Raw genomic sequence first — 23,378 nt, forward strand, 5'->3', positions numbered from 1 at the left:
AACTCCAGCCTAAATCTTATTCCCCACTGCAGAGCATCCAGAGAGATGCTATTAAAATGGTAATTTTCACATTGAGCTCACAGTTCCATTTTAGATTTGGTAGGTATTAAAGAAATAAATTCCTTTGCAACTCTCAAATGTACATGAGACAGAACAGATTTTTTTTTCCCCGTCATAACAACCTGCTGAGGACACAATACCATAATGCTTAATGCTACCTGATGCCTTCCTTAAGTAGTCATCAGATTTGATATGCCAAAAACTGGAAGATTGCTAGACTTACCTGATCTCTGACAAGCACGTCTCTGCAGGGTTAAGCATACAGGCAAGTCAAACAGTGAGATCCTGCAGTGTTCCCAGGTGAAGTCAAGATGCCAAGTCTACTGAGCCGACGGTTTTAGAAACCTGAAAGTGTGGAGAAAGAATGCATTACAGCTACTCTTCTTTTTAAACCTGCCAGTGCAACCTACATAACACTTCTGCAATAAACTGCTGACCAGATAGGAAAAACTGAATACACAGAACACCCCAAACCCAGTGACTGACTGAAATGTTTAAAAGGTTACTGAATTCTTTGGTACATTCAACCCCAAAGAGCACATAATTTTGACTTCTCTAAAAAAGAATCATTCCTGAATGTCATGGTTCAGCAGCTGCACTTTAGAAAAAAAATCTGCTGCTGCAGTATCCATTCTCTGAAGTTATGCCTGCCTCAATGATTTGAAAGCTCTTCAGAGCAGTGACTACATGTGGTTCGACCTGTGTGCCTGTGTGGTTCGACCCGTATGTGGGACAGGGTTCTCACTTTTATTGAGTAATTTAGGTTTATTGTAAAATCAAAAATATGTCTGTAAAGAAGATGCTTATTATTCAGAATGATCTGTACAGTATTAGTGGATGATAGTCTATAAGGCTCAAAAGGAAGCAGCTTTACATACTGAGCCAAACCCAACATATGTAAAGGTTTGGAAGCGCAGCACTACTTTAAGAACCACTGTTAAACTCCACAGCTGAGTAACTTTGCAAGTGAACTCCAGTCCTATTAGGAATCACAGGCCTATGCAAACAAACCAAAGTCCAAAAAGTGATAATGGTCTGAGCAAAGGGCAGAATGTGGATACAGAAAAAAAAAAAAAGGAAGAAAGCAGGATAAATAGGTTCTACACTTAGAGATCTGAAGGAACGTATCCAGCTAGGCTGCTGCAGAAGAAATGAGCATAATTTACATAATTTCGGTGTTCGCAAGGGAGCTGCCTGGATACTTTATCTTTGGCTGGATCTTCATGCCTGTGACTTTACTCCTACTGCTGCTCATTGTCTATTTCAGGATCCAACTATCAAAAGGTGAGTCAGAATTTGGGCAGAAAGAGTGGGTAGGCAGACAAAACTTCTCATTTAACAGTCTGCTTTCAGGCTTGTACTATTAACTAAACTGAAGAGAACACTGATCATAATTTTCTGAAGCTGTATGCATTTTGGGTCATTTTCCAATTTGAAAAATACTGTAAGAATATTTTTAGAATTTTGATTCAACCCTCACTTAAAACTCCATAGTTTTGCCTATGCTGAGGCCTGTCACACAGCTCATATCTGTCATATCAGAACTCATTCCTTCAACCCTTTCAAAACTCTTTCCTCCAGAAACTGGGCAAAGCTTGTTCCTGAAATCAGCTGCATTTTGACCTTTCATCCTCAGAGAGTGTTGAAGGAGACCAGATCATATCCTAGATTCCCTTAGTAAACTTCACATGCTTCTTGGTATAGCTTGATGCAAAACATGTGTAGGACAAACACTCATGAGGCAGGTGCTGTGGATTGCAGATCCAGCAGCTCCCTCATGATCTCAAATGTGGACTTGGCTAAGTCAATCCTGACCACAGGGCTCTGCAGGCAAATCAAGACCAGGTGACAGTTAGACATCAGCTGTTATGAAACAATACTGAGATAACACTGCACTCATTTTTACGTGACATTTCTCTTGCTTTCCTACTCCAGCCAAGACTGACCAAAATAGGAAGAGGAGATGGGATACAGATCCCATGGGTTTGGGTATTTTGCTGAGGTTCAGAAAATATTTTCATTAAATCAAAAGAAACCACCTGGAAAACTTCACAGACGTTCCTGGTCATGCTATGTGATCAGCCACTGAAACAGCCTGGCCTTCAGCTTTGGATCATAATTTCCTAAATTTTCTAAGAATAACAATCAAGTTTTCAAGAGAGGTGAACGATCTGGCTGGCAGACTAATTTGTCAAAGGAATCTTTCTTCCTTCTCCATTTCCTATATGAGAAGCATGAAAGAAAAGATACCCCTGACTGTCCAGTGATCCAGGGAAGGAAATTCTCACGGGCGTCCTGGGTGGGATTCTTAGTAGAGTGGAAGATTAATTCCTGTCTGCCTAATCTGTTTGGGCATCACTGTCCCAGCTTTACCACCAAGCGCTTCCTTTGCTTGTTCTGAGTCAGCCAGAATCCAGCCCATCGCTCAAGTCTCAGACAGCTAACATGGACCATGGTGAGCAGTTCTCCCTGAGCAGATGAGCTGAGTCAGCTCCAGATCATTAGGCAAGCCACATAACAAAGAGATAAGCCTGGGAAGAGACTCCTTTAAGTGCCAGCAGCCACTCTAAGCAAAGCCTCAGAAATTCTGCCTCAGTACACATTTATTTAGGCTGTGTTAAAAATAAATGACCCAAATTTGCATTGTTACAAGCAAGGCTGCTTTGTTTCATTGTCAAATGAGCACTTTGTTCTTCTCTATGAAGCACAAGAGTATCTATTTAAATCTATCAAAATAGGTAGCATCATCCCCTTAAGACTTCTTAAAACTAAAACTAACAAAGTAAACAGCAATACTTTGAACAATTAGCAATGACAAGGAAAGATACTGTCTTGTGAAAAAGATTTTTATACTAACTAGACTTTTTTCCTCTCCACCTTTTTTCCCCTTAATTTCTCTATTGGTCCCTAAATATTCTCCAGGCCTCTCATGATGCTGTGTTGTTCTGAAAAAGCAAGGGGTGGAGATTGTGTTTCTGTTCTGTTTGTACCACAAGCAGTGTAGGAAGGATCAGGACAATGATAAAAGGCTCAGCCACAGTAAAACCGAAAGCAAATATTCAGAAGACACTAACTAGCACTCTGCTTTGCACTGGTGCAGTCCCATATCAATCAGCACGTGTAGATTTAGGCACTATAACATGGAAAGGATATAAGAGTATTACAGAGCTTCAAAGGAGAGCAGCCAACATTTTGAAGGGTTGAGAGGGCAAGACGTGAAGAGCTGCTGAGGTCCCTTGGTTTGTTCAGCCCAAGTAAGAGGAGGCTGAGGCGTACAATTCCTCATGAGGGGAGCGGAGGGGCAGCGCTGAACTCTGCTCTTTGGTGACAGCAAAACGACCCAAGAGAATGGCATGGAGTTGTGTCAGGGGACGGTCAGGATGGTTTTAGGAACAGATTCTTCACCAGAAGGCAGTGGGCAGGGAACAGGTGCCCAGGGCAGCGAGCACAGCCCCAAGCTGCTGGAGTTCAAGCAGCATTTGGACAATAGTCTCAGACATAGGGCTTGAATTTTGGGTGGTCCTGTGTTGAGCCAGGAGTTGGACTCAGAGATCATTGTATGTCTCTTCTAACTCAGGATACACTGATTTATATGCTTTATTGTAGTTGTTGAAAGATTTTATTCTGACTGAAAGGTGGTAGAGGCAAACGAGAATAGTGTATTTCTTTCAGTGTCAACAGAGTTTATGTCAGAGATTCATTGGAAATAGTCATGGTCACTGTTTTGCATTCAGAAGACTTAAAGAAATATGCAAATCAATACTAGTGTGCCAATCATGCATCTTCAATTTAATAAGCTTTTACAATTAATGCTAGCTCCTTTTCTTTTAAAAATTCATCTTAAGTAATTATTTGTTGCTTGATTTTCCAGTTGATAAGGAGCTGGCCATGCTGTATGACCCCAGAAACACCCTCCCAAACTACGACATCAATCAGCAGAAAACATGGAGATCTCGGAAAAACGCAAACAAATAGGGGAACTGAATGACATTAAAGGGAGTCTCAAGCCTCAGGATACAAGGTTACAACCAGTGCTCAGCTCTTCAGGCTTAAATACAACCAGCTGAAGATAAATATCATAGAGGAGAACAAAATGGAGAGAAGCTAGTGGCATGCGGTACTAATCAAACAGGTGTTGCCATTCAAAAAGACCTCATAGCAGTTTTGCTCTCTCACCTGTGGCCAAGCGATCAGTACTTTCATCAGCCCATCAGACACCAGAGACCTCCTGCAATGTACCGCATCAGTTTGTTTATGTGGCACAGGATTCAGTGGGATAGAAAGCACCTTGCTCACCAGTCCTTCACCAGCCTACAGAGAAGTACATTCAATATTTAACAAGCTCCTAGGAGAGCTGAGTTACATATACAGTGAAGGCCGTCATATTAAATTGAAAATGCAAAAATAATAAGTTCATACCAAGCAATGACATCTAGAAATTGAAAAAGGGTGATGGGGGGGAACTGACTTATTTTTATCCGCTTGTATACTTTGTGAAAGATCGTAGGTTTTCTAAAGTATGGAAATAAAATATGACAATGATGGGAAACAGAAGGACATCGCTGATCTTGCCAAAGTTTGAAAAAATAGAATGTTGTAATCAGTATTTTTCCAAACACTTATTACTTTATCCTGAGGACAAATCTTGAATAAATTCTTACAAAAAGAAATAACGAAAAAAAGACTTACTTTCACAACATCAAACTGATGTATCAGGACATTAAGGAACACATTCTTCCTTACCTCTCTGACCTGGGCTTTTACGTTACCTGGCAGATATAGCACAACATAGTCCAAAGTAGAGTATGCTTTTCTTAAAGCCTAGCACATCCAGATTATAAAAGCAGAGAGTCCAAAGAGCTCTCAATATTGGCCTGCTCCTACCTTTAACAAACTCTGTTGTTAAGTGCTGGCACTAAGTAGCCAAAATAACGCTACTTTCCTCAAAAGATGCATCCTCACCCCATAAAAACAGATGACGAAAAAAAACGTGATGCTTCATTTAACTTTAATGCTTCTAAACTTGAATTTATGTCATTAGGTATTTAATGTTCACTAAAGATAAATTAAGATAGTTACCACAGTGTCAGTACTGTATTTATGAATACTTATGTGACACAAAGCTTCAGAGACTAATACATAAATATTCTTAAGAAGATGATATTAACTCATACAGCTATTACTGACCATATAAAGAACACAGTCATCTAAATGAACCTACATTAAACTCTGTTCTCCTGGTAACGCAGATAACGGTGTCTTCAGGACAGTGTTCCTGTAAGGTGAAGATGAAACACACCTCAATCAGTAGAGATCCCAAAGTTAGAGTCAGGTGTGCTGTCTAAGGTGAGAGATCTGAAAGTTTGATTCTAATCATCTGCTTACAAAAACAGAGAGAGGGTAACAGCTTCAAAGGAGAGAGGACGCCTTCCAGTTTTTGGGTATTCTTCCCTGTTGTAATCCTTATTCCATATTTCTCTTGGCAGGGAAAGATGATCTATCTGGTAGAAGCAGGTTCATATCTGGTAGGAAAGATGGTCTATCTGGTAGGTTCATAGGCAGAGTCCACACACTTGGTCACTTTTGAGATCTCAGGTTGTAAATGGTGTGGGTCAGGAATAGTTGTCATCTGAGTGGATACAGAATAAGAACCATATCCTGCTTGGTGTTCTTACTCAGTGCTCCTCACCATAGGTCTCACTGAGAACGCCTGATAAGATATATTTATTTTTGACAGACAAAAGTCATGCTTAGAGATAATAGATAATAAAAAATGCAAATGGTTCCCTGGATATTCAAAGAGATCAGGTTCTTCAGCATTATGTATATGCCAATTCTACACAGAATTGTTATTTTACATTAAAGAAACATGCTGCTGGTACAAAAGCAGTGATTAATGCCAAAATCAGAGATTAAAGCAATTGTACCCTCTCCACTGCAACCCTTTAATTTCAAACACCCATTCCCACTCCACCCAAAGAATGACTTGCCTAGACCACATGTAAAGATACAGAATCAAAGTTCAGTAAGCAGCCTTATTACAACTCAAAATTTTGCTGATTCACAAAATGTCAGAGATATAAAATAATATGTATGATAAATGATATATATATATATATCACTCTTAAAGAGTACTTTTCAGTAAAGTGCTATTAGACCTATTAAGGAAAATATTATATATATATTAAATGAGGATTATAACAGAAAACCACTAGGATCCCTTCACCACAATTGCTGATTAACATGTAGGAGGATCTGTCATTCAAGACTCAGTAACAAGCCATGAAAATCTTCAGGTCTTGCTGTTCTCAGTTCCATTATTGAATAGTGTCAAGAACCTCCTGTATTCATGCTATTGGCATGAATGCCATTATATCTTACTTTGTTTCTCTGAAAATAGAAAAATATACGTTTAAATATCACTACAGAGTAAAATCTTTAAGAAGCAAATAGCAAATGTACAGAACAAAAAATATACTGAGGCAGATAAAGAAATACAATAGGTCTTTGAAAACTGATGAAAGCTGTAACAGTATTTAGGAAAAGTACTACTTTCTAGTACAGTACTTATTCTCTTTTTGTACACATCCGTAGGCAACAATCAGTAGCAGGGTTCTGGGAGAGTCAGTCATTTAGCCATTCATATACACACACCTCCAAAAATATCACTGGATTTCCTTCATGCTAAACAGAATAAGTTAATGCTATACAAGCATTAGCAACGCTGCTAATACCTAAATTATACAAATATTACTAATTCAAGTGTATGGTATCGCAAGTATAATATAAGAAGGAAAAAAAAAAAAAAGAAGTGAAATCAAGCAAACATACAACAAAGCAGCCTGAAAAATCAAAACAGTTTCAAAACTGGAGTGGAGTCAGGCAGCAGTGTGGGATATCAGCTGTTCCAGGTTTTCATTGTAAACATGCCTAAAAGCTAGGAAGCTCCTGATGCATCCTGGTCAAGGGTACAGTTAATCATCACTCTGATCTCTATTATATTTTATTCCATCTAGCTGATTTGTTCCGCGTCTAAACTAAAAGTTGCTGTTCAGCCTAAGTTGTTAAGGAGAAGAATATGCTGCTAATTATTCTGGAAGTGACTGAAAAATACCTGAAAGACAATGCAGTCATTACTTGCAGCCAACATGAGTTTATGAGGGGAAATTCCTGTTAAACTAACCTACTCTCCTTTTATCAAAATGTTACCCATCTAGTCCACAAAGGGAAGTCTGCTGAAATTTTAGAATTTCAGCAAGGCTTTCAACACTGTTTCTCACAGCATTCTTTTGGAGAAAACATCCAGAATACGCTTAGAAAAAAACATAACATAAATAGTGAACTCAAAGAGTTCTAGTAAATGGGATTACATCAGGTTGGTGGCCAGCCACCAGTGGAGTTGTACAGAGTTCAATTCTAGGGCCAATTCTCTTCAACATTTTCATTAACAACTTGAATATACAACTTCAATGTATACTAAGTAAGCTTGTGAAAAACAACAAATTGTAAATAGCTGACTCCCTCTAGGGCAGAGAGGCCTTGATGAATGAGAGGGTTGGGCAATCACCAACCACTCGAAGTTTAATGGGGGTAAGTGCCAGATTCTGCACCTGGAATACAGCAGCTCTGAATGTAGGTACAGACTGGGGGTGAGAGGCTGGAGAACAGTCCTGGAGGAGCCAGTCCAGTGACTCTGGTTGATAAGAAGTTGTATCTGAAACAGCAGTGTGCAGCCAAAGTGCCAGCCGTACTCTGGAGTGCACCAGGCCCAGCACTGCCAGCCTGGTAGGGAGAGGGATTTGTCCCACCTCAAGCTGTGTGAGCAAGGAAAAGGACATGTACAGAGTATTCAAAAGAAGGCACCCAACATGCTAAGGAGTCTGGAGTACATGACACAAGGAACAGTTGAGATCTCTTGGTTTGTTCAGTTCAGAGCAGAGGAGGCTGAGGGAAGATCTCACAGCAGCCTGCAGCTCCTCATGAGAGGAGTACAGGGGCAGTGCTGAGCGCCCTAGTGGCAGCGACAGGGTCTGAAGGAATGGCATCGAGCTGTGTCAGGGGAGAAGCAGCTGGGTGTTAGGAAAAGGTTCTTCACCAGGCGGTGGGCACAACCCCAAGTGCTGGAATTCAGTGCTTTCAGACATAGGATTTGGATTTTAGATGGTCCTGTGCAGAGCAGGGGTTGGACTCCATGATCCCTCTGGGTCTCTTCCAACTCAGGATATTTTAGAAAACACTGTATTGCAATTGCTTACTGCATTGAGCAATATCTGTATAATTAAACTACCTTGTTGCCAGAGTTGCTTGCTTGTCCTTTATGAAGCCTTAATCTTTTATCTTAATCTAGCAAATTCCAGGAGTACAATAATACCACTTATTCTGAACCCTTGGGCGACCATAATTTAAAAGATTTATTAAGTGTTTTGGTATAGAATCCACATGAATCACTTCTCTCTAACAGTATTTAAGCCGAATTATTTAATCAAATATCTTCTCCAGATTTTCAGGAAATGGTCCTAAAACTGTATTTGAAATCGCCTAGGTATTGACAAGCCAGATTGTGAAATGTCCTGAGAACAATTTCTTTTGCTGCATTTTGAAGTTTTTGCTATGGATATATAAAAAAGTAACAATGAAAACTAATCAGAATTGCAGAGTTTTCCAGCACATTTGAATAAACGCACACAACCAAAATATCTAAAACCTGACTATTTTTACAATGCACTCTTGGAGCCTAAGCTTTTCTGCATGACAAAGGCTGTTTAATTAATACATGTTTGCTCAATGGAAGTGATAGCTGTGCACAAGCTACGCTGACCTGAAGGCAGTAGCAATTCCCTATTCCCTAGCATAAGGTTCCAATTGGTATCTGAAAAAATACAGCTTGTGGTGGAAGTTATAGCGTTCAAAAATACTATATTTGCACAGTGTTGTGGTAGTGCTCTTAACTTATTAGATTGGATGAAGTTCTCTTTTCTAAAGACAGTTTGTTTTTTGAAGAAAAACGCAGGACTGTTATCTGCTATTTTTCAGGCTCATGTGGGATGCAATTAAGAACACCTGTGTATATAAAAAAATCAACATCTTGGCTACTGTTGTATTATATTATCTAAATTACCAGAGCCAAAATGAGAAGGAATTTCAGTTAACCAAGCATGCTGACAACAGATGGCAGCAGTCTAAACTGAGAACAGCACCAAAAAATACATCACTCGGAAAGTGAGAAAAAAATATTACTGAGAGGTTTTATGATTTGTTTTGTTATTTTAAAATCACAGTACATCCTTACTCAGTTAACTCAGTAGAACAGCTCATAGACTGGGCATTTCCTCTTGAGTAGTGCTGTCCAAATCTCTTATTTTTCTGGAGTTTTTAAGACTTCTACAAATTACAGACTGAGATGCTAATTGGAAAACACTTAAAGAAACACACTGATAGATTAATAGAAGACAATAAATGTGCTAATCTTCAATTAAGCCTGGAAACTATCTGTACTAGCCCCTAATACTTAAGGTTCTTTGGCTTCTAGAATGTTATTTCAAAATTGATGTGTTCATGTTAAATATTTACCAAATGTATGCTGGAGTGCCAGTAGTCATACAGAGAATAAACAACTTTATTTTATAACAGAATTACAGAAAGCAAAAATATCACTTAATACAACTTCAAGCTGCTATAAATCTAATTTGGCATTTTAACTATACACAGAGTCAAACAGCAAAACAAAGACAAAACAAAAACAACTCCAAAAAACAACCAACCTCCTCCCCCCCTCCCCAAGAACTAAATAAAAATGAAATCCAAAATAATTAACAGGTTTTTTCAATGGCAGTCTCAAATGATGGTTCTGTCTTACTACTTTATGAATGGAATCCACCTCATACTTTTACTCAGTGTCCTTAAAAACCTGTGTTAACCATTAGACAAAGTATCTGAAACATATACCTTCTCAATAACAAATGTCAGTTCTAACATGTAGGCAGTGAGATTTAATAGAAAGCAAGCATTCTACACGTGTATTCAAATAATGGAAGTGTTGAAGTTTGGACACAGTAAGAAAAAAAAAAGCACTAAGGTTTTAAGCTGCCTAGATCTCTTGTTGGAAGAAGATATTTTGATATTCTTTCTCTCCCTATCTGGAATGTTGCAGACAGCAAAACGTCTACAAGAAGTTGAGCATTGGCACCAAAGTGCAAAGAGAACACAGTGCTGAGTCAAAAGAAATTTCTTTGTAACTCTCTCTCCTCTACAGACTGCCACACCATCTCTGCCCCACAGAGAGGAGAATCTTGGAACAGAAGGAGTTACAGGAGATACCAGTACAAAATTTATCCAAAGAAATATATATTTTCAAATTTTAGTAAAGGTTGTATTTTTATTAAAAAAGCTTTGTTATGTGAGACCATATATTTACCTGAATAATCTGACAAAAAAAAAAGAAAAAAAAATCTGTAAATTACTTCAGAAAGAGATTTCATTGAAATATTTGGGAAAAACCTACATCTAAATTAGTTAAGAACCCCTTTTCTGCACAGTTACCACCTGCTCCAGTGAACAGTACTTTCCAGACCCTTTTTTTGTTCACTTTCATATTCAAGAATCAGCTTCAGAAATGCAAAGATTTGTGAAATACCCTCTACAGTGTCATTAAAAAAACTAAGCTTGTTAAGAAGTGGTTATAAAAAAATAAACAAGAAAGCTTGTAAGGGATTATAGGCCAAAGATGTTAAAATTGAGTTTGGTATTGGCAACTCATTCTTAAAATTCTGGTCATCGTTGGTAGGCTTGGTGTATTCAGTTGAGCAGTGATGATCACAGTTCTTCAAGGTTATGATCATGGCCAGCATAATTTTTGTTTCTGGAAGAAAAAGGAGGGGGAAGATTACATAAGCATGCATAGCAGACGATGGGACACTTACACAGCATCAGATTCAATAAGTCATTTTTCACATAAAAGTTATTTTGGGGGAGGGTTATTTCACAAAAAAGAGTGTTATATAAACTGAAGTCTCCTTTGGCCCTAAGGTGGGCAGCAATTCAGTTTCTGTCAATGTTTTTTTGCATTAGTGTATTTCTTCCTCCTCAGAATTTTCATGGTATTTCAACAATTATCTATTGTACCCTTATTTAAAATTTTAATTCAAAATCCAAAATCTAATATAAAGAGAAATGAAGATATTTGCTCAATTAATAATCCTTAAGAGTACAACGTTTCACTTTCATTAGAGAAAACAAGCCTACATAAAAAAAACCAAACACTTCAATATTTGTAGCCAGGGCAAAACTAAAAAACATAACGTGGATTCATGGTGTGATCCAATTGCCTAAATACAGTTGTCTAAATGTATTTTCACATCTGGCCTTCACTTGGTGAAGAAGGGCATAAGTCTTCTGACAGTCTGTGCTGCAGACACATTTAGAGCATTTCATGTGCTTGTGTCTGGGCAACTGAAGTTTTCCTGAGCGTTTAACTGAAAGGCGTCATTCAATCACAATGTCTGAAATACAAGAGAAATGTGGTGAAATGTCTTCAAACTAGTCCTTTTTAACTCCCAGATCAAAAAACTGTAAAGCAATTGGCAAACTTGGAGAAAAACACCTGACACTCTGGTAATATTTCAAACACCATTGTACAATGTACATTGTACAAACACCATTTACTTCTCAAAGAAGTAAAGCACACCCTCCGGACATATAAACAATTCTTTGAGTTTTTGTCGTCAAAAAAACTTTTACCAAGTAGTAGAATATTTGATTAAAGAACACAGTCAAGTTTGCAGTTGGTCACTAATGCAGAAATACAGCGCATATCTGTGAAGACTATTTCTTCCTTCCATGGCATAGTCCCTTCAAAAGAGATGCTACGATTACTTACATGGGACAGATTACGTTGAACACTGATTTTGAGGCAATTTTGTGGATTGAGATAGTGTGAAAAATTTGGCACATTCTGCATAGATATAGCAAAAGAAGCAGTCCCCACTCCCAAAATCCTTAAATTCATGCTGAATAGAAGTATTGTGATTACAGTACATACTGTAATAAATTCTTACAAATCAAAATGATTTGTTCTGCTCCCAGTGCATTTTTCTACCTTAGATCCTTCTATGCAAATACTGAAAATAGGAGAAGGATGGTTTTAGTGTGTGGGTTCAGCGCCGCCCAGTACCAAGGGGGTAGAGAAGTTACCTAGAACACAGACATTTTCCTTACTGCAAACTAACAGCTCTCAAAAACAGTGTGGATTTTTCCAAGCCTTTCTGGGTCATGTGTAACACTTCTATAATATTACTATCTCACAGCGCAGCTCCATGTCTCTTGTGTTTTCAAAAGAAAGCTGGAGCATACATGCTCGTTGTTTCCAGTGTCACTAAGCAATAAAGCTACAAGGTGGAACACCAAGAAAAGTTAGTAAAACTAACTTTCCTGTACAGTTCCTCATTTAGTCACTTGTTCCCAAGCATACAAAATATCTCAACAAAACAACATACTCCTCTCCACTGTCCCCCAGAAACCCCAAATCCCACCACACATGCACTAGATTTGTGGACCTTCAAGTCCATTCCTTTCCGGCCTGAATCATCTTTATTATATATAGCAAAAGAAGACAAATGTTTGGAGGAACAGCAGTGTGTGTTTTAAATTACTGACAGCTGGAATTGTCTGAGAGCATTGCAACTTCTGAAGATATTCCAAGAAACGTCAGAACTCTTCTATATCCACCAAAAGACGTTTTGTTATTTCCAGCTTTTAACAATAACATTGAGTGATAGAACATTCACCTAGCACTTCCAAATCTGACCTATACTGGTTTTGGTTTGCATAAGTTACAAGCAAAAATTATTCACTCCTTTTTCAAATACACATTAACCTAACCAATACTGAAGATATTTTAAAGAGAGCAGCTCAAATTTGTTCCACTCTGACATAAAGCCTCCAGATTCTCAGAGAGCTTAAAGAAGAACCAGTCAAAAGGAATTTATGAACTCTCATCACAAAAAAAAAAACAAACAACAACATTTGAGTACAATCTGTAGGAGGCCAGAAAAGGCAACTGGAACTCTCTCACTCAGTACTAAGGGTCTGCATGCATGTGCAAAACCTGAAGCTCTCTTCTGGAGGACACAACCACTGTATAAATTACCAAGGTAATAAGAATCAAAAACAACTTTAACTACTGGAAAAATACAAGACAAATTTCTTCTACCGTCTCTCTCTATATTAACAGAGTTTCCCCACCTGAGAATAGCCAGCAACCCTTCTGCTCTGCTAGCTAAACATGGAGATTAATCAGTAAAAATTCAGAGTTCTCCCATAAAATAAAGGATTAAGATAGTGCTGTTTAATTTTTACTTATTTTTAAATCTCTCTCATTGTGATTTACTCCTTCCAAACAGTATCTTCTCTTTGAAGTTGACTCTACAGCAAACGCAACCTATCAAGTTCAAAAACACTGAAGCTTCAGTTCTCATGATATCCATCAGTGTGACAAAGCTGAAGAAACTTGCAGCTTTATAATGCAAAGCTGATACTGAGCTTCACAGCATTTGTTTTTTACCAGAGAAACAGCAGATTTTATTCAGTTGCTTATTGTGATCTTTCTATTAAATACTTCAAGTGCAGCATTTTTTTTAATTTTATTTCTACCACTTTATTATTAGTGACCAAAATATTGATTCTTTTTGCATCTATAAAATTTGCACTGTGAATTCTGCTGATCACCAAAGCAAATTTTCTGTAAGGAAAACTACTACAGTTTTAACCCTGGCCGTTATGGTTTATTTGACTGTCACAGATTTTTGGAAATAGCTCAGGGTGACTGGTCTATCCAGATCTCGATTGCGTTGCTCAAGTAGAAAAAAATTAAGATAGTACCTCATATTACATTTATTTTTCTAAAATAAATATTTCAGTATAATAAAACTTATAGAACATCCAACGAAAGCACAGTTACTGGTATATGACGAGCATCACATTCATCAGTAAAACCACCTTCTATTTATTAACTTCATTCATACTTAGATACAGTGAAAACCAGCTGTCTTAACTAACATGTTTTAATTTACCTGAAGATACATTAGACTCTAACGTATCTTTACATGAAAAGCCTACACTAGGAAATTGGTGGTAAGTAGGTCATCTATAATAAAAAAAAAAATCAGTTTCCTTGTTTAAACTTAGCTTTTAGTTTTAAATCACTGAATGACTGCAAATATAATAGATATTTGAATTTCAGTAAGAATGGGATATGTTTTGACCTTTTCCAACAGAAGAAAAACGTCCAAACCCAAATTAAACAGTTCTAAAACTAAAGAATGTACAATAGTTTTCCAGCTGAAATGAGAGCCTACTGAATCGGCACCTCTTCAAATTTCTCTTTCAACTGACAAAAGGGCTTAAAAACTTCAACTATCAAAGTACCTACCCTTCTCATCTGAGAAAATAACAGAAGGCAAATATTTCAGTGTGGTTAAGATGGAGAATAAACTGACTGAATTGAAGTGTCAGAGCAGGCCCCCTCTCTACTGATAACTGCAGTCTTCCTACTAACTAAGCAAAAGGTAAGGCAAGGACCGCAATTGTACATTTCCATTGTAGCATAAACAGAAAGTCATCACTTCATCTTTGTGCTTTGCAGACGTAGACCAAACTCCCCTTAATGTGAAAACCACATCTTGAGCAAACATCATAGGAAATACTACAAGAGCATTATGAGAAACCAGGGAGACACTTTCAGGGAGACGTGAATTTAATGTCAGATTAGACTTTAAAATAAAACTTACATTATCTGTCTTCTAATAACGCCATTTAAATTCAGCATTACATAATATATAGCAAATACTGTATCATTTTTCAAGCCAACTTATTAGACAATGTAGTAGAAAATACAGATAGAAATTGCAGCATGAGTTTATTATAAGTTTACCTGAAATGTTTGCCTGAGGGCATTTTACATTTTAGTCTTCATCTTCCTCAGCAAGTTCAGTTTCTTTGTGCACCACTACTCTTGTGACAGACATGTCAGGGTGCTGTTCTTTGGCTTCTTTGATTGCCTGTGCCAGAGCCTGCCAACACATTCAAAATACATAACTTAACAGCAGGAAGAAGCATTAAAGAAGGCCTTCAGGGATAAGAAAACAGAACGCAGCTCGTAAGGGACCTGAGACTAGGAGTGCAGCATCAGCAATTTCAGGAATAATTGTTCAGAAATCTAAAATTCCTAAACATGAGAGGGCTCGGGGGAAAACAAAAACCAAAAGAAACAGAAAACAACAACTACAAAACACACTAATGTAAGGCTTCGAAATTTACAGCAAGTAGCACATAACCATAAGGTTCTCACTGTCATGTTTCCATCTTAATCCAGAAGACAGAGCACTTTATATAAGAAGTTTTAGAACTTTTGCAACACATCGGGCAAATAAAGACAAAATGAGGTTGGTTCTAATAAAGGAACAGTGCATGCAGTGTGTGTAATTACCAACGTTTGCTCATGTGATAATCTTACAGATTTGTAACTGGTTTGTATTTTACAACATACCAAATGTAACCTCTGCACTACAAACAATGATTTAAAAGGAAGGGACTGCTGAGTACTGTTTTAGTAATGTAGGGGGCAAGAAGACAAAACACTTTGCAATTCAAGAGCTCTGTATCTACTGAGGAAATTGCAATAGAGTTTTCTTAAATTTGTTAAGAGCTGCTCACTGCTTTACATTCCAGTGATTAAATATATATAAACAATAATTTCATTTATTTTGCTCCATTACCTACTTATCTCAAAACAAAGGACGGCTTGGAGAATGGTTTTACTAAAAGCACTGCCTACTATACTAAAGGTATTGTGTGACCTTTTGAGATGTCCCAAGAGCACTGTGCAAGGCAGACAAGAGCAACGCCTAATGCTGAACAACCCTATCATTTAATTACAAATTTCAAGAAGAGCTTGAACTTGTCAAGAGCCACTTTCTAGCAGCAGATCAAAATCTGAAATTAAATTCCCTGAAAGCTCTCACTATATTATACTAAGAAGTTAAATTAAATTCTGCTGAACTGTGCAGCTCTCAAAGTTAGAATTGGATTCACTGCAACTTTATGTATAAGGTAAGTTTTTTCATTTGTATTATGCAGTGACTGTTGATTGACTTTTTCATTGCAGTTTCTGAGATAAAAAAGGGCAATTGTCTCTACAAAGAATAGATAATCACAGTTCTTTCTCAAATATTTTGGTGTACTTCTTAAATTCAATCTTCTCAATTGGGCAGATAGAAGTAATTTTAACCTTTATTTCCAAGACATTGTAAAACAAAACTTCTTTGGTGCTAATAAAGATCAAAAGCACCTGTATAAGACTTCTGCAAATCAACAATACTTTTTGTTGTACAGAATTCTGTAAATAGAAGCAAAAAACTATGTTACACATTCAAGATTTTATGCTTTAATATATTTCAAAGCTTTTAGTTGAGATTAATTCCACATTCAGATGTTGCTGACATAAAGCAGCAGAGACTTCTATCTATCTAGATTAATGTATCAAAATAGATTTTAGTCATGTGTTTCCTCCCAAATGGCAAAAGCAGCACAAAACAAATTGAGTCTTTTCTAAAATAAGCAATCCCTTTAAAAATAGTATGAAATCTACTCACGTAACCTAAAAGCATTTGTGACTTTGCATTCTATCTCTCAGTCATACTCTATTCAGTTAACACCAGAGCCTAAAAAGTTTGCTGCAATCAACAATCTTGGGATCTTTTTATATCTTCACATTCAGCTTCTCCACCTTTCTCCTATTTTGTTTTTTTGAAAAACTTCCTAGATCTCACCGAACTATTAGTAACATACTAAGCATTAATAGTTTAGATACTCACCTCATCATGGTCAATATCTGCATCTCCAGTAATGACAATTCGTTTCTCAATTCTTGTTTCCGATACACCACCTTTAACCATCTACAGATGGCACAAAAAACAAGAAAGCACCTTAGTGTAATTAGTGCTTACAGCCACAAGCATTACTTTATTGTACATTTTTGTGTCACTAGGCTGCAGTTAACTGTAAGTATTTGTGGTATTAAGTCATCCTTTCCTTTTTCAGTTATGCAGTTCGTTACATGCTAGCCACTGCTAAAAAAAAAAAAAAGCTTGATTAGAAAACAAGGAATGGAGAATTCCTTTTGTTATTGGAGTCCAGGTCTGAATAGAACTCAATATGCAGACAAATAAGAATTCTGGGCTTTTCCATTATACAAATCTGGCAATAAGAAGAATTCCAGGAGTCATTTCTTTGATTTCGATCTATCCAGCAATGAGCTTCTCATTCTCTAAATAATCCCACATTAAATTCAAACATGATATCTAGTCTCTGCACTCTTGTGACAACAAGTTTTCATTATTATTTCACATTGCTGAGGGAACACCCAAAATTAGGTATTTACATAAATGATGAATAAAAATGACATTTCTGTAGTTCTGCCTTACACGAAACAGTATAGGAAACCAAAATAGATGTCACGTCCCGTTAACATTTAGTTTTCCTTTCCAAGCATGGAATTCAGAACACATAATTCAACACCAAAATCTGCCTGCAAAGAAGAGTAGTGGTATGGTATAGTAGTGGTATGCTCTAAACCTAGCAGTACACAAAGGAGAGTGAACACAGAGGCTAAGGAAACATTGTTTCAGCACACTGTTACAAGACATACCATGAGCAAGGTTTCTGCAGACCTGAGACAAATAGATGATGTTAACAAAGATTCTATAAATCAGCACCACGTGACAGAAGAGATGAAATTACTGGTGTTTTCCTGACCAAACGCAGAAATAAGATCAACATGAAATGACAAAAAATAATTAAAAAATTAAATACCACATTTTCTAATTTTTCTCCATCCTGTTCCCAGATATTCCTGTTTATTTCTCTGTTCAAAATCAGAGTATAGAAAAAAAAAAACAACTCCCACATGTGCCCGGAATGAATCTAATCACAAGTCAGTTTTCTTTGATAATTTAGCATATATTAAGCTACAAGAGGCTTCATGTAAGACTTAGATTTTTGTTTAAGTTAAGAGAGATTATCTGTTTTACCTTTGTGATGTGTGTAGTTGTGGTAGTAGAAATTGACTCTGATGTAATTGTCTGTGCACTCAGCAGCACACCAGCACTGCCACCAGCACTGCCATCAAACTGTAAAAAGAGAAATGACATTTTTAACATTTAAAAGCTTTGTTTTCAGAGGAGATTTTTTTTTTTTAATTACTAAACATACATTTATTCTTTAGTTCAATTTGAAAATTTAACACCGAACTTTAAACCAAAGCCACCAAGTTTACAGTCTGTGCAGACTGTTAAGGTTTATTATAGTGTAAACTTTATGACCAAAGTTAAGTGCTTTTTTCAGAAGCAATGTTCCTATTTTAACCGAGTTTTCAAAACTAAATGAGTTATATCTTTGCAGACAATTAAATTCTTCTATCAACAAAAAATACTTCCAGAACTTTAGTAGAAATATTGTTTTACTTACACACATTTCACTTAAATTCTCATAGCCAAACTATAATCTTAGTTGCAAGAGAAAGTACAGTTTTTTTAAAAAGCATATATCTTTGATATGATTTATTTTGAGCTACAAATTATTGGAACAAAACTTAGCTTTCAAACAGTGTAACAAATCACCCTGCCATTGTACCTGTGGGGATTCGTATGTGATGGTTTTAGTTTCTGTTTGAACAATTGGAACTTCTTTTGTGGAGATTTCAGTTCTCTGTGTGGCATCTGAAATGGTTACCATCTCTGTTTTCACTACTGGAGGCTATGGTGCAAGAAATAAGCAATCAACTCAAAAGACATAAGAAGGAAGTTTGTAAAATGGAGCAAGAAAGTAAAATAAAAAATACATAAGAAGCCTAAGATCAAGGTAAGTATTTGTCTCTCATTTGTAAAGCATGTAATAATTGAAGTGAAATGATATAATTAATGCACATACACGACAAGAAATACCTATCTCCTAATAAGCTTTGCCAATATTCCATGTTTCAGCCAATGGTAAATATCACAGAAGGTAATTGATAAAACCCAGTTGAAAGGTATTTAAAATGTGTAAAATAAGAAAAAAGCTGTTTTTGTAAAGGTTCCATCAAATAAGAAACTGATAGCTACCTCAGGTGGATATGCTTCAAAATTAATACTGGAAAAATATATCTTAGCCCAATTGCAAATAAGGACAAGAAATTCCAGTAATAATGTAAAAGTTTAACTTCTGAATATGCACTACTGGAACAGAAAAACAACTTGGACTCTTGGATTTTAAGGGATTATAAACTATTTTTTTCAGGTCATTAGTCAGAACACCTGAGACTATGTATTTAGAAGACAAGAACATAAAAAGCTGTTTAAGTGTGCATGGGGAGAAGGAGCCACTGATGTAACACAAGCAAGAAAAAAATAACTCCCAATTTTTGAAAACCTCAGTAAAAGATCATGCTCACGTTCCAAAGACATGCACAGCCACACTTGTGTTTTTTCCACTTGTTTTTTCCTCTCTCTCTCTCTCTTTTTTTTTTTCTACAAAGATGACCCAATAAAGTACTCTTCCAACCTTGTTTGGCTAAAATCGAGTGACTCTGACTGGAACTAACCTATGCTTCCCTAAATAGTGTAATAGCAAACATATATACACACTGAAAGAAATACTAACTCAAGTCTCTAATTTCATAACACATCGTTAAAAAGAAAAAATGTAAGAAAAGCAGTGAATAATGAGGGAAAAGAAGAAGCTAAAATTTGGGATGGATGTTTTCTAATTCCAATTACCAATAATTTTCCAATTACAATTGTGTGTCATGGACGTGTCAAAAACAATTGACAAATAGACAAGACAAGACTTAAAACATAAGAGACACAAATAATAAATAACATTATGTATACATATATAAAATAAGGGGGTATAAAAAGGAGATGGCAGTCTTCGGAAGGTTTGCTTCACTGGTGATTCTCAACCAGTTGCAGCAAACAGCCAGAAACCATAACTGAAAGAGACAGAAATTCACTGCTCTTCAGTGGTTTCCCCTTCCAAATGATCTGAATCTTGTTGGATGCCGTAACAGCTGGAAGAATAGGAGAAGAAGAAAGGCAGGTACATTTTCACCCAAAGAAATCTCTCTGCTTAATCTAGTTGTCAAACTGTTCTACCATTTACCTCAGAACAACAAATTATTTGTGATGAAACATCAATGTCAACATGAGACACATCTCCATTGAGTTTGAGCTGTTCCTCCTCCTTTTCTTCACCTAGGTCTTGCTTAATTTCCTCTGACAAATTCTTCTCCTCTGCAGGTATTGTAGTTGCATTTTCCTGAACCAAATCTTCAGCTGCAACTTGTGTGTGCTCAGCTGGTACAGTTAGCTGACTGCCTTCTGGTGTGGCTTCCACGTGCTGTGTTTTTTCTTCATGTTCTTTCCTTTTCACATCTTCCTCTTCTTCCTGTTCTTCTCTGATGACTTCCTCAACAGCCCTGTGATGTGGCTGGTATTCTCCCACCTCTTCATCCTCACTCTCACTACTACTGCTGCTGCTACTACTATCTGATGGCAAAGAAGAAGAGTCCTTTTTTGTCAAGTGCTCCACCTTACATGTTTCCCCAGCATCAGTGGCAACTTGTATTTTCCCTTTGTTGGTTTCGTCTATGACTAGTGTTTCTTCTATCCCAACCTCTGCCTGCTTCTTCTCCTCCACTATGTCCAGAGTCTCATGTGAACTCTGCACAAAAACATGGATGAGGAAAAACAAAAGTAGATTATATGAATAAATTAAAATGATGGAAACAAAATTAGTTGATGGTTGGTTCATGTCATGTAGAAGACAAAAGATGGTTGTGATGGTTAACTGAAAAGAAAGAATGAAGATGGACTGGAAGAGTTAGAGCCAAGTTTAACTATGGAAAAATCAGTAGAACCTTATCAGCATTGCTGACTTCAGTGCAAGGTCCTTCTGCTCTGGAAGCATGTTTCTGTGAAACGAAAAGCAATCAGAGAACAAAAATCAATGCATAACCCTTTTAAACAGCATAACATTCCTCAAGCTAGCTTTAATAATACATATGCATGATACAGAACAGGCACTGTGTATTCACTGTGAGATTCACTTAGAACTATGCTCCTTTCCTTCTACTTCACTCCAATATTTCATTCCAAATCAGGTAAGTATTATGGACATTATTAAGCAGAATAAAGCAATTTAATTAAGAAAGACTGAAAATAAAAGTTTGAATTTACAGGTCAGTGATGCTACTGAGGCAATTATTTATCTCAATTGAATCAGGAATTAGGAATAAAAAATACCATGGGAAAATATATGAAAAATGCATTCTGGTATTGGCTTATCATCACACAAGATAATAATAAAAAGAACAGAAACAGAAACTACTGTAAGAGCTTATTAGTTGTTCACTTTTGGGAGGGAGGCTGCTCATGCTTGTATCTTGTCAAAATAGCAACATGTGACTGCCAAGATGATCCCATTAGGATTTAGTTTGAGTCCCAAATGATGAGATTAAGGCAACTACGTTAGTATTTGTTTTGCAACAAAATGAATTGTGATATATATGCCTGATAGCCCACTAAACACTATGTATTACATAATTTTTATCGAATTTTCTCTGGAAAACCAGTTTGAATTCAAGCAGCAACAGTACAAAACCAACACATCATCTGTGACTTAATCCTAACATTTATGGCTGCTAACCAAGAAAAGCACTTAACAGAGTGCAGGCCAGCACGCCTGGCGATGCTGCAACAGCAGCCAGTTATTACTCCCGTTGCCTAGCAAGTACGTAACTAAGCTCTTTGACCGACTCCCTCCCACCACCCAAAGCAGCCAGCCGGCTCTAGCAGCACGTCACAGCCGCAGCCCCCTCTCGGCCGTCTGGGAGCAGGGCAGCGGCCGCGGGCAGGGCGGGGCGGGGAAGCACCTGGGGCGGCGGGGCCGCGGCGGCGGTCGGCTCCCCCGCAGCGCCCTCTGCTGGCCCCGCGCGGGCGGCAGCGAAGGGCCGGTCCGGGCCGGCACCAAAGCGCTCTTGGCTAAATAAAATGGACGCTATCTCTTCTTCTAGGCTCTAGACGAGTTAGAGAAGGGAAAGGAAAGAATTAGACGGCGACGGACAAAGCGGCAGCAGCCTACAAAGGAAAGGGTCGGCAAGAGAGAAAACACGACGAAGACAAGCGTTTGATCCGGAGCGTTCTGTACGAGCTCAGGGGACACCTCGTGTGCGTCAGGGAAGGCGAGAAAGAGGAACGCGACAGAACGTTGCCGTAATCAGTGCTCAGCAGCGATCTAATGCTCTGTGCCCATCAAGCATGTACTTCGGCTCTTTACTTCACACTGTAAAAATTGAAAGCATTAAATATTTCTATGGATTTCCTAACAAAATAGTTTTTAATTGAAGTACTTCTATTACTATCGGGATTTTTCTCACTTAAAAGTCTATTCTGAGTACTGTGTAATTTCTATGTTTCATAGCTTCAGGCAGCCACACACATTTGCTTCAAACAATACATTTCCACAAAGCTAAAAAGAATTTACTCATAAAGGATGTTTTTAAATTACTTAAAATGAGTAAATTTGCATTTACCAAAGAATCTGTTTTCAAAAACTTTCCCATTGTATCAGTAAAATCTGTTTTACTCAAACGTACATAGAAGCTTACAAGGTTTAAAGCCTAAGTTGCTTATAGCCTGATCTGTTTTTAGTACTACCATAAAGCCATATGGTAAAACAAGCTTTTGAAATTCTTGTGGGTACAACCTTCTGAAAAAGCAAAGTTCAGCTTTACTTTCATAAGCTCTTATATCACATTACAAGTATGAACAGTTAAAATAAAAAGGCAGTAGCGTACCAGATACCTAACGTGGACATAACATACGCTTTGCCAGGTAATAGGGCAGAAGCACATGCCAGAGGAAAGGCATAACGCCATGCAGATAACTGCTGTTTGAGTGGGCTTACTGTGCACTGGCAACACAGAATCTGAACACTTATGTTACACCATGCTACCATGCATATAGTGCTGTACGTTTGGCATGCAGAAGAACAGAAAAGGAAAAAGAACTATTTTTTTTTCCCTACACTAAGATTTGAATTATATCCCAAAGGCGTCCAAGAAAATGTTAAGAAAATGCAAGTTGATTACATCTACCTTCATATAATGTTTGATATTCATCAGGGCAATGTATTCCTCACCATCACTTTCTTTTTCTTATTCACTGTATCCAATGAATGTTAATTTATTAGTGGCTTGGATAAAAAGGCAAACAATGTTAACGATT

General features: G+C 37.3%; 2 protein-coding genes and 2 long non-coding RNA genes across 21 annotated transcripts in view; 2 read left to right on the plus strand and 2 right to left on the minus strand.

Moving 5' to 3' along the window:
- LOC128075092 (uncharacterized) overlaps positions 1–753 on the minus strand; it is a 70,626-nt gene extending 69,873 nt beyond the window's left edge. For 2 of the 3 annotated variants that reach the window (XR_008203648.1, XR_008203645.1), the window contains exon 1: positions 284–753. This is a non-coding gene — a long non-coding RNA (uncharacterized LOC128075092). The remainder of the gene's footprint in view (positions 1–283) is intronic. The other variant, XR_008203647.1, reaches the window with a different exon arrangement.
- Positions 754–1,093: 340 nt separating this feature from the next.
- Positions 1,094–4,744, plus strand: SMLR1 (small leucine rich protein 1). Its single transcript, XM_052671497.1, has 2 exons — positions 1,094–1,344; positions 3,932–4,744. The coding sequence occupies exons 1-2, from the start codon at positions 1,212–1,214 to the stop codon at positions 4,033–4,035; spliced, it is 237 nt and encodes a 78-aa protein (XP_052527457.1). The 5' UTR covers positions 1,094–1,211; the 3' UTR covers positions 4,036–4,744.
- A 744-nt stretch (positions 4,745–5,488) lies between these two features.
- On the plus strand, positions 5,489–13,132 carry LOC128075121 (uncharacterized). The gene is made up of 2 exons (XR_008203657.1): positions 5,489–5,574; positions 5,619–13,132. It is a non-coding gene; the product is annotated as an uncharacterized LOC128075121 (long non-coding RNA).
- Positions 13,133–14,986: 1,854 nt separating this feature from the next.
- EPB41L2 (erythrocyte membrane protein band 4.1 like 2) overlaps positions 14,987–23,378 on the minus strand; it is a 95,767-nt gene continuing 87,375 nt past the window's right edge. For 7 of the 16 annotated variants that reach the window (XM_052671201.1, XM_052671174.1, XM_052671183.1 and 4 more), the window contains 6 exons: positions 21,011–21,064; positions 20,254–20,814; positions 18,745–18,867; positions 18,144–18,242; positions 16,929–17,009; positions 14,987–15,125 (listed from right to left, as the gene is read on the minus strand). In XM_052671201.1, coding sequence (XP_052527161.1) covers positions 15,018–15,125; positions 16,929–17,009; positions 18,144–18,242; positions 18,745–18,867; positions 20,254–20,814; positions 21,011–21,064 — 1,026 coding nt within the window. In that variant the 3' untranslated portion in view covers positions 14,987–15,017. Of the gene's footprint in view, positions 15,126–16,928; positions 17,010–18,143; positions 18,243–18,744; positions 18,868–20,253; positions 20,815–21,010; positions 21,065–22,024; positions 22,169–23,378 lie in introns of all 16 variants that reach the window. The other 9 variants (XM_052671210.1, XM_052671192.1, XM_052671168.1 and 6 more) reach the window with 4 other exon arrangements.

This window comes from Tympanuchus pallidicinctus, unplaced genomic scaffold (genome assembly GCF_026119805.1).
Source record: "Tympanuchus pallidicinctus isolate F22 unplaced genomic scaffold, pur_lepc_1.0 scaffold1, whole genome shotgun sequence".
Classification (NCBI taxonomy): Eukaryota; Metazoa; Chordata; class Aves; order Galliformes; family Phasianidae; genus Tympanuchus; species Tympanuchus pallidicinctus.